The sequence below is a fragment of the Miscanthus floridulus genome, chromosome 15 (genome assembly GCF_019320115.1).
Source record: "Miscanthus floridulus cultivar M001 chromosome 15, ASM1932011v1, whole genome shotgun sequence".
NCBI lineage: Eukaryota > Viridiplantae > Streptophyta > Magnoliopsida > Poales > Poaceae > Miscanthus > Miscanthus floridulus.
This window is the reverse complement of record NC_089594.1, coordinates 70107306-70118856: the sequence shown is the minus strand read 5'-3', so window position 1 is coordinate 70118856 and position 11551 is coordinate 70107306. Positions and strand designations below refer to the sequence as shown.

At 40.2% G+C, this 11551-nt stretch overlaps 1 protein-coding gene across 2 annotated transcripts; it reads left to right on the top strand.

The window, feature by feature from the left end:
* The first annotated feature begins 654 nt into the window (after nucleotides 1–654).
* Nucleotides 655–3304, top strand: LOC136508609 (2,3-bisphosphoglycerate-dependent phosphoglycerate mutase 1-like). Of its 2 annotated transcripts, none has more exons than XM_066503327.1 (7): nucleotides 655–1272; nucleotides 1553–1646; nucleotides 1738–1842; nucleotides 2290–2351; nucleotides 2458–2567; nucleotides 2658–2814; nucleotides 2973–3304. In XM_066503327.1, exons 1-7 carry the CDS (start codon nucleotides 1192–1194, stop codon nucleotides 3108–3110), a joined length of 747 nt encoding a protein of 248 aa, XP_066359424.1. In that variant the 5' UTR covers nucleotides 655–1191; the 3' UTR covers nucleotides 3111–3304. The 2 variants fall into 2 exon arrangements, with proteins under 2 accessions (XP_066359424.1, XP_066359425.1); XM_066503328.1 differs by having other exon boundaries at nucleotides 2960–3304.
* Nucleotides 3305–11551: the final 8247 nt, after the last annotated feature.

The following is an 11551-nucleotide window of genomic DNA, read 5'->3' as shown; positions in this document are numbered from 1 at the left end:
AGAAAACAACATACTAAAAGACAGCCAGTGCTATGGTCATGAGATCATAAGAAACGTTGAGAATGGTACTACAATTAAAAAGAAATGACTAACGAATTATTTATATTATTAAAGAAAAGAAAACAACCTACATACTTGATTTATTTTATCTAAGAAAAACCATGTGAAGCATATTAATTCAGATTACACAAAATCACATTTATTTTAAAAGTCAAGTTAAATTAATCATATTTTATTTATAAATATATCTCATATCATTTAAGTCATTAAAACTATACTTTGCAAAGGAAATAAATATGTGAGAGCAAATATATGAGTCCATTACATGTAGCGTGTTTAAACTAAGCACATTATTCATAATTCAAAAACATATTTAATGTAAGCAATTATCCATATTAATATTTAGGGATAATGGTGTTCTTACCCTTGTCCAGTAAGCCAATTGTGATTTTGGCCCTACTTTTTTAACTTTGTGTTTTTACCCTTGTTATTTTAAACTGAATGGTCCGTTTGCCCCTGCTTCTCACGTCCGTCAAATTAAAATGGATTAAACGAATTAAAAAATTCCAAATCTAAAAAGCAAGGGCTAAATGACTATAATGCCCCTTATCATTATCTCCTCATCATCCTTGTCTCCTCATCCATCCTAGACTGAAGCACGGGCGTCGTCTGTCTGCATCGGGCTCGGGCTGTTCGTGAGCGCGGGTTCCCGGCGGCGGCGGCTGCAGAAGCACCGAAGGGGAGGCCGTCGCTCCAGAGCGCGGGCGCGGGAAGGGGCTGCCTCCTGGTTGTGGGCGCGGGACCACGGCTCTAGGTGCGGGCACGACCTTCCTCCAGGCGCTGCGCCCGTGCGAGCATGGCCGGCGGGCTTGAGGGAGAGGGAGGACCTCCTCGCCCAGATCCACGCCACCGGAGAAGGGGACAGAGGAGCTCCTCGGTCCCCGTGCCGCGCCATCACTGGAGGGAGGAGATAGGGGGCTCCCCGTGCCGCCACCGGATCCGACGTCCCCGCGCCGAGCTGCCACCGGAGTTTTGACCGGGAGTGCATTGGTTCTCGCTTAAAGCGTGTCTGCTGCGCTGTGCTGTGGCTGTGCCTGTAGGGACGCGTTTGGGCCGTGGTGTTCGCTGCAGCTGCTGACGCGGAGGGGCCGGAGGACGAGGACGAGGAGGGCGGCGGCGGTGTACCCCAAGATGGCGCGGCCGCCGATCCTGTCCGTTGCGCTGCCGTCCGTCATCGGCCGCGTGCTCAGCATCCAGTCCCACACCGTCCAGGTCCATCGTCGCTGCCCTGCCTGATCCCGTCCTGTCATCCATCTGTTATCTGGGTTCCTGCTTGCTCCCCTCGATGATAAGAGGAGCCCGGACTCTCGGACTCTGCAACTGCCTCTATGTCTTTGCGCATTTGGACATGGATGTAGAGTTGCGCTTCTCATGGTCCACATGTTTTGAATTCGGCAGCAAACCAGTGGATTTTGATTCAGAGTAGGAATTGTTAAGCATTTTCACTTATTTCATAGTATGCTCTTCTCACTCCCTGATTGCTCCAATTCAGGGGTATGTTGGCAACAAATCGTCCGTCTTTCCCCTGCAACTCCTTGGCTTTGATGTGGATCCAATAAACTCTGTACAGTTTTCTAATCATACAGGTAAAGGTACATCGTACGCGTATAGAATCTCATGTGCAATTTGCTTGGGACACCTAAACAATTCCGGATTTCCCGTTATGTGTTATCTCAGGATACCCAACATTTAGAGGTCAGGTTCTCGATGGCAAACAGCTATGGGATCTTATTGAAGGACTGGAGGCAAATCAGTTGCTTCATTATACCCATTTATTAACAGGTGAAACTTTCATAACTTCTTTTAACTAGACCTGCCCGCCCTTCATGTCTAGGAAATAGAAAGTTGATTAATTGCTTGGTCACTGATGATATTTCGCCATGATAGCAAGCAAAAAATCAGTGCCTTTTTATTGCCAAAAATATGGTTCATCACGCACAAAGTGACATGCTGTTTATGGTCCTCACCGTGCGCCCCGTCGTCGTCATGCAGCTACGGCACCGCGCAACTGCGAGTGGTGATCGAAATGCGTCGTTTTTTGGCTGTGGTCCTTTCCAGACGGAGTGGGAACTGAGGGGGCTGGACGTCAGCTACGCCCCCTCCAGCTTCGACCTCGGCATGAGCGGGTCGCTGTACGCCGACCGGAGCCGGAGCTTGATGTTCTAAATATGTTTCTGTCAAGCTTGATGTTCTAAATATATTATAAGATTGTTGTTCACGTGCTTGTAGGTGAAAGCGCACTCATTCAGATGACCGCTATGCTTGCCATGATGCAGCATCATCGTAAGAAGGTTTTAAAATCTTTTCCTTTTATATCTCCAGTATTCATATCGAGTGTGTTCATGTTTGCAATTGATAAACTAAAGAGGTTATGGCATCTGCCACTGACCATTTTAGGTTCCAATCATTGTGCACAATGAGAGTGAACAAGCTCACAAGATATACAGTGAAGAGACAAAGAAGCAGTCCATTCCTGTCATAACAGCTTGGCAGTTGAATGAACGAATGTAAGAGTTTCCTGCACTCTAGAATGATTATCTGGTGCATTGTATTATTTCTTGTTGAACCTGACATGTAATTTTACCTTGCCATCTAAGGTATGGTGAGCTTCAAGGCCTTAACAAGCAAGAAACCGCTGATCGATTTGGTAAAGAACAAGTTCATGAATGGCGTCGCAGTTATGATATTCCTCCCCCAAATGGAGAGAGCCTTGAGATGTGTGCAGAGAGAGCAGTTGCTTATTTCAAAGACCAAGTAAGGATATTATCAGACACTGCTATTTCAGTTTACATGTTGCTTTGTATGCTTACAAAAGTCAGATGCTGCAAGCTTTGGTTTTGAAACTATGGTTAGCCTTCAATTATCTCTACCAACTAATTCTAAATATGTTTCTGTCGAGGCTGGCGGAGAAGATGAAGCGGGACGGGGACGTCGGCCTCGGCGCCGACTTCAGGAGGTTTCACCGGGAGAAGGCGGCAGCGTCCAGGGCTAGAGTCGCTGACGATCCTAGACTTAGCTTGTACATGGAGAGGCGTATGTGTGCATCGTGATCATTTACATCTGGTTTCTGCTATACAGGAACTAATCTGAGACCAGAACACACTGAAACACGGCGGAGTCCAGTCCACTGTCTACATATGAATCGATCTCTGTAGCATCTTATGTAATCTCCCATCCTAGGATCATGAACCTTTTGGTCCCGAAATTTTGAATATTTATCAATATTAAATCTGAGTTCAAATAATTGCAAGTTGTGCCAAATATGTTTGACCAAATTTAATAAATTGTCAGCGTACAATAAAAAAGTCTAATTTCAAATCAGGGTAAAATCACAATTAGACATAACAATTAGGGGCAAAATAGCATGGGCATTCATATCGTTTTGTACAAAGTTTAATACCGTTAGGGGTGGATGACGGAGCAGGGCAAACTGGTGTTTCGTGAACGGCACAGTAGGGGTAAATTCACAAAGTCAAAAAAATAGGGGTAAAATCACAATTTCGATACAAAACAAGGGTATAAACGCAAGAGCCCCTAATATTTATATACAAAAGGCCGGAGTATAAACCTATATATTGATGTAATTATTGAACTAGTTGCATACATATTTAATCAATTTAATATTTAACTATATATACAAAATCTTGTGAGACGAAAAAAGATAACACTAGCACGTAGATCAAATCGACACGAATCTAACGCAACTTAAATAAACCGAAACAGAATTAAAACGAAGAAATGGCGAAAATAATATGAACCAGTGGCAAACTCGTAATTACCATCGTCTTCCTCTTTGAGAAAACACGTACAGAACTTGGCCAAGCTTGAGGCGTGGGGAAGAAAAGGCAGGGCCGCAGGGGTCAGGCTCGCCGGCCATGCCGAGGTGGCGGCCACGCAGGGCGGTCGCAGGCACGCCCGGACACGGGGCGTCTGCGTCAGCAGGCTGGCCGTGCCAGGCGATGGCCGTTTCGGTCGTGCCGACCGGCGCATAGGACCAGGGGCGAGCTCGGCTGGAGGATGGCCGCGCAGCGCTGTGCACGCAGGGGCAAGGGTGCGAGGCTCGTGCAGCGCCCGGACAGATGAGGAGAGGCGCCCAGTGCGGGCCTGGATCGGCCGGGGAAGGGTTGCGGTGGTTGCCGGCCGGAGAAGACGAAGAACAAAGTCGCCCATGGAGTTCGCCGGAAAAAAGAGAGAAAACATGAAATAGGTCAAACAGTGATGGATTCATACAAACAAGGACACTACGGCGTAGAGAACTACGAGAGCTACCTTTTGGTGGTGGTGGTTGATGCAGGAACGCGACGGTTTGGCCGGAAAAGCTCGCCGGATAGTTCGCCGGAAACCTAGCTGTGCCGAACTTCGACGATAAATGTAGGGAGTTAGGAGTCGCGGCTTGTGATGGGTTTTCAGATCTGAGATCAGCGCAACGAGACGAACACCGACATATATATAGGTCTAGGTTCGAAGTCGGTGGAAAAACGAGATATTTTATTATTTTCGGATTTAATTAATTTCGTGAATAAAATAATTTCGGAAAAGTCTAGAATTGATATTTAAGCCACGAAAAATATTCTGAAAGCTAAAAAATTCAGAAAAAATTCTCAGAGACACTTTGAAACATGATGAACCCAAATAAAGTATTTGGAGCTCATGAAAAAAATATTTTGAAGCATCTAAAAATTAGATTATGCTCATAGAAAAATGGGAAAGATTCCAGAAAAAGCCGGAAAATTTCCCAGGAAGTTTTTAGAGATATGCTGATGAATGATGAACTCAAAGAAATGATTTATAGCGGAAGAAAAAGGATATTTGGAATGTCCAAATGAAAAGATTAAGATCGAGGGAGGAGGTATTTGATTTAAAAAATAGAGACTTGCCAGAGAAAGATAAACAACTTACTAAACGTGTTTTTAAAACTTTACTCACTCACCACACAAAGTCATGCAACAAGCAAACATCACATCGAGCAAAACCCATCAAATTAATTTGGAAAAGATTGAAAATTCATGTTTTTCTATAACTAAATTTGCACTACCTTAAACTAATCTTGGGAAATTTTATATCTGGCCCCGTTCGGATGGTATGGTTCTGGAGGAATTTGGATGGTTTGTAGGAATTCTGGAGGAATTTGTGAGAGGAAAACACTGCTCCGGATGAAAAAAGAAGCGGATCAAGCCGGGTTTAAGGGCACGCGAATGGGGCCCCGTTCGCGTGCCCTTAAACCCGGCTTGATCCGCTTCTTTTTTCATCCGGAGCAGTGTTTTCCTCTCACAAATTCCTCCAGAATTCCTACAAACCATCCAAAATCATTTATTTTATTTATTGTTTTCTATGCACAACCCAAAATCAAAATTTTTGAGGTGTGACACTAAATGATTGAAAAATCATGCAGATGCTTGAGCCTATTATAAAGCTATTGGGCCAAGCTGAAGATAGTGTAGATGGAGCAAGATCATGAGAGGAACATGTACACTTAGGAAGAAAACAAAAAAAGTAAAATTATATGGAGCTATCAATAGAGGAATATGTACACTGAAGAAGAAAATTTGAAAACAAAAAAGTACATAAAATTAGATGGAGCAAAATCATGAGAGCAACATGTACACTGAGGAACATGTTGGTCAAACCTTCTACTTACTCGACCCTGCAATTATATAAGATGATCTAGAATATGATCTTTTGCGACATAAGAAAGTTGGTTTGATTATCACTCATTTTCATGTGATTTTTCTTTTTATGCCACTACAAGAGGAACACCCCTCTAGCAAAGCATATATGCGGTGCTAGAAGCCTAAATAAGTGTTGATAGGATCTATACCAACGCATGTTACATGTGTTGCTAAAAGTGGCGTTGCAAGGTTTTATTGCAACACATAGATATGCGTTGGTAAGTGAGTTGTACAAGTGTTGCTGCCAAAATATGTCACATGTTTTTATGATTTGTTATTACAATTGTATATATGTTGCAAAATACTAATCCTTTTCCGCCAAAATAGCTTGGCCAAATAAATACACCCGTTACAACAATCAGGCACGGTATAAACAACATATCTTTCGACAAACAAGATAATACTGAATATTTTTATTAGATAAATGATCCAATACATACATAGAAGAAAATACTAAAAAAGTGTAATTGTACACAATAGTTGACTAAATTACAAAGTTATACTGCAAATAAAATATTATGTAAAAAAATTATGTACTTGTCAAGAGACAAATGTTGTTCTTCATCCTTCAATCATCTGAACATCCCAAAATATTATGTACTTGTCCTCTGTGAAAATATAGTGTGCTTTGGTAAGAACATATATATATTTAGAAAACACATGCTATTTTTTCCAATAGATGTATATATCTCACTGAAGAAAAATAACAGAGCCAAAAATGTGGATATACCTGTTCCTAGGCAGCTCTCTGAGAACTAAAGATTCATTCATATCCCTCATCTGCAACCCTCACATAAAAGCAGTTGAGCTAAATTAGCACTTAAGCCATGCCAAAATAAATTGAATCTCGTTGAGGTGCTCCAATTCATTACATGCAAGTAATCTCCTGTAACAATACAATAAAGCTTTCTGCCAAAATCAGAGACTACAGCAATGTTTCCAGGTTATTCAGATCTGAAAAAAAAAACAAGTAAAAATTTGATACCTGTACAAGAAACAAGAAACAAGATGTTGTCATCGGTACAAGATGATACCTGTATAACAAACAAGTAGTAGTCTGTTACTTGGTTCCTGTTATCTCCTCTCGCTTAGGCTCATATCCAGCAAAAACTTGTTACTTGCTTCCTTATTCACTTTTTTGTCTCCATCATTCCAGCCATGCATGAATTGATCGTCTCAAACAGCTAGGAATTTGATATATATGTTCTCATTATAAATAGACAACTAGAATGGTTATCAAACTAACCTTACTGTTGTCCCATTGTAGGACTACATGCATGTGAGCCTGCATCTTCATGATCTGCTAACAAATCTTGGCAAAAGAAAATAAAAAATTAAGTAACTTCCTCAATACATAGTGCCTACCAAAACTCACAAGCCAAGAGCGCGAGCACCGAACGGTCACAAGCCAAAGCGCGCGCTTCTTTAGGAAAAAATTAAGGAGAAGCGCGGGGCAAGAGATGAGAATATATTTTCTTTTCCCTTTTGCTTTTGAGGCAAAATTTGAGGGCTAAGCAAAATATTTAGTTATATTATATTATTTATTAAATCCGAGACATATTTTACTTAATATATAAATTCAAACATAATTAAAGTACATTTAAAGGTATTTCAAAATCATGAGAAACCCCGTACAAATATATTTCTGTCCAAGATAGTTGATATAAGATTAAGTTATTTCATATAATATCTCACTATATATCTCGATATATTTAGAACTATCCATTACGTATCTTAATTTATTATATTTGATTACTCCAAAAGAATTCTATTATTATTGAGCTCAATATTTTTGTTTCGATAATTTTAAATCATTCAAAAGAACTAATTTGAAACTTGAAAAGAAAAAGGTGCAATCAAGACAATTTTGAAACAAATCACCGAGCTAGCTCGTCAAGATTTTTATGGTCCTGAGACTATCTCCAAGAACAACATCCAAAATATAAGACCCATTCAATGTTTAGATAGCGCTACAGTCAAAGGGTTTAATACCTATTCGATATTCTCTCCAACAACAAGACCCAAAAGTGAATCATTTCTGCAAATGGGTTTCCAGAAAAGATAATACTTATATTTGGGTTATGCCTCTTAAGCAACCTAAAATTGATCTTCCGTATAGGTACTATGTTAAGACTAATTTTAGATCTCCTACTATCCATTTTGAATTTGAATACCTATATGAATCACCTATTGAAGAAAGTATAATAGACATAGATGCCCACAGCATACGTGCACACTCAACCTGAGGACAGCTCTAGTGCGCAGCGAGCCATACGGTTCAGCAAGGACGAACAAAAGCATAGTTCGAGAGCCTCACCGTGGACATCGATTATGGCCCTATATACACGAATAAAATATGAGCCCTATATACATGAATAAAATATGTTTCCATCTAGCTCGTCTGCCCACGTTGTCAGACCCATTTGCGGTGGCCAGAAGCACAACCAAACAATTAACTTTCGCTGTCCGGTTTTTGGCTGAAACCAGCAGTGATTAGACCAACCAGTACTGATACTCGGGTCATCACTGTCAGTTCATATTACTGCAGTTTGACCGATTAATCGGCAGTAATATTGGGTCATCACTGCCAGTTTAAGGCTTAACCGGCAGTGATAGTTGCACGAAAAACCTCATAAATTTCTCATATAATGTTCTTGAAGACGACTTTATACCAAAGTTGTAGTACTCTTCAAGGTCTACCACTTTATAGTTCAAACTTTTTTTATTTAAGGTCTTTTGGATGTCTAAATATGTATCATAAGATTTTAAGAGTTAATACCAAAGGAATCCAAGTGAGTGTGTAGTGGTAGAAATGAATCTCAGATGGAGAAACAACCAAAATAAAAGTTGTAAATCTCGAAATGTTATGCAACTTTGTAGTTCACAACTTTTTTATTTAACGTTGTTTTGATGCTGAAATATTTGTTTCACAAGATTTTATAGAAGTTAATACCAAAAGAATCCATATGCTCTATAGTCATAAGTGAGTGTGTAGTTGTAGTTAATGATCTCGTATAGAGAAGCGATTAAAACAAAAGTTATAGGTCTCAAAAAGTTATGCGATATTGTAATTGACAACTTTTTCGTTTGAAATCGTCTATCCCACGGAAATTACATTTGAAATTCATTTTTCCAAACGATCACGTATGGAGAAACAACCAAAACAAAAGTTGTAGATCTCGAAAAGTTATGCAACTTTGTAGTTGATAATTTTTTTCATTTGAAATCATTTGTCCAAGAAAAATGATGGTCGAATTTCCTCACATTTGAAATTCAAAATTTTTCAAACGGCCTCATCCAGAAATGACCAAAACCAAAGTTATAGATTTTGAAAACTTACAAAAATTCGTTTAGGGTCTTCAATACTCATTTAAAAACCGGATAGCACGAAATTGAAATAGAATGTTTTTTTTGTTTTAGTAGAGCATATTCATTAAACAAATAGGGATTATGATATACTCCCTCCGTCCCAAAATAGAAGTCATTCTCGTTTCTCGAGAAATCAACTTTTTTTAACTTTGACCAATTATATATAAAAGAATATTAATATTTATAATACATAATTAGTATCATTAGATAGATCGTTGAATATACTTTCATAATAAACTTATTTGGAGATATAAATGTTGCACATTTTTTCTACAAATCTAGTTAAAGTTGAGAAACTTTGACCTACACGCATCCCATAGCGACCTCTATTTTGGGGCAGAGGAGTAAGTATTTAACACATGTACATAAAGACAATTATTATTAATGAATATTTTAGTTCACGATTTATTATTTATTTATTTTGATAACCACGATTTATTTATTAAGATGGATCAAAGTTTCAAAGGCCATAATACTATATTTATTATTTATTTTTTATGTTTATAAAGAAAAACGGGATACTCGAGACAAGAAAAAAAAATAAAAAGTCATGAAACGGAGAGATACACTCCGCGAAAGAAAAAAAACGAAAAAAAATCATGGCAAGGGCAGACCAAGCAGACCATGATGACGTATGAAAAGGCAAAAAAAGAAAAGACATGGAAAGATACTGGACACGGGGAAAAAAAGTCAAGGAAATTATTTATTTAGATACAAAAACAAAAAGCGCCTTCGCATCACCCCAAATAGGACGAGAGATCCAATTTTCAACGCCGAGCCTGGATAGGAGTTTGTCGAAGTCTTCGCTGGGTAGACGGGTTTCAGCCCAGACCGCATTGAAACCGTGACGTTGGTTTTGCCTGGGCCGGTTACGGGCCGGCAGCCGGTTTAACAAAACCGTTGAACAGGGCTAGACGGAACCCAGGGTGAACCTAGTACGGCTCCGAGGCAGAGGTCGCCTGTGTGCCATTCGCGGTTGCTGGGGCAGAGCTCGCCCGCACGACATCCGTAGTGGCCAGGGCAGAGGTGGCCTTCGGTGGCCGGACCTGCAGGTGGGAGCTCGTCCGCCGACGCCGCTCACTATGCTCCGTTTTCATGCCCTAAGAGTCAGCCTCTAGAAATGGGGGCATTTTCAGAAGTGCCTCTCTTAAGGAGGTCACCTCCACAAATCAATTTTCTGAGGCGGGGGCTTCGGCCTTGGATCCGCCTTGCAAATTGGATCGGCAGAGCTTAGGATGGCCGGCCTCTGTTAACATTTTGGGCTGTCTCCAATATCAATTTTGTATTAGTACGAGCATAACATATCTAAATTTAACACAACAACAACAACAACAACAACAACCTTTCAGTCCCAAACAAGTTGGGGTAGTCTAGAGTTGAAACCCAGCAGAAGCAATCAAGGTTCAGGCATGTGAATAGCTGTCTTCTAAGCACTCATATCTAAGGCCAAGTCTTTGGGTATATTCCATCCTTTCAAGTCTCCCTTTATTGTCTCTACCCAAGTCAACTTCGGTCTTCCTCTGCCTCTCTTCACGTTACTATCCTAGCTTAGGATTCCGCTACGCACAGGTGCCTCAGGAGGTCTCCGTTGGACATGTCCAAACCATCTCAACCGGTGTTGGATAAGCTTTTCTTCAATTGGTGCTACCCCTAATCTATCACGTATATCATCGTTCCGAACTCGATCCCTTCTTGTATGACCGCAAATCCAACGCAACATACGCATTTCCGCGACACTTATCTGTTAAACATGTCGTCTTTTCGTAGGCCAACATTCTACACCATACAACATAGCAGGTCTAATCGCCGTCTTATAAAACTTGCCTTTTAGCTTCTGTGGTACCCTTTTGTCACATAGGACACCAGATGCTTGCCGCCACTTCATCCACCCTGCTTTGATTCTATGGCTAACATCTTCATCAATATTCCCATCTCTCTGTAGCATTGATCCTAAATATCGAAAGGTATCATTCCTATGCACTACTTGATTTTCCAAACTAATAATAGAGAGTGTTTGTATATGTATATATGTAATTGAGTGTCAAGGTTTTTATTTTTTGTTCAAAAAATGGTAGCCTTTGTATTAATAGGAGAACGAAGTGCAATAGGATAGGTAGTTGGCACGAAGCGAATCAAGTGAATTAATGCTTAGGTGCCTCCACCAGCAAGCTAGAGTATCTTCAACTGTGTTTCTTAAACTTATTTTCTAAATCATTATTGGAGCCATTTGAATAAAAAATGTTCTCTAATCTTTTCATCCTCTAATAGTTTTCTATATCTTGCATGCACTTTAAAGAACCAATCCCACTCTTTTTGTTGGCTACTGAGAATTCTGAAATAGAGGGCAAAAACAATTGAAAACCGAAGCCGTTGGTTTTTTTTTAAGATTTATATTCTATGAATACATAAGGATATAAAGAGTTTTCGGGAATTGCTAGCTCTTAGGTCATTTG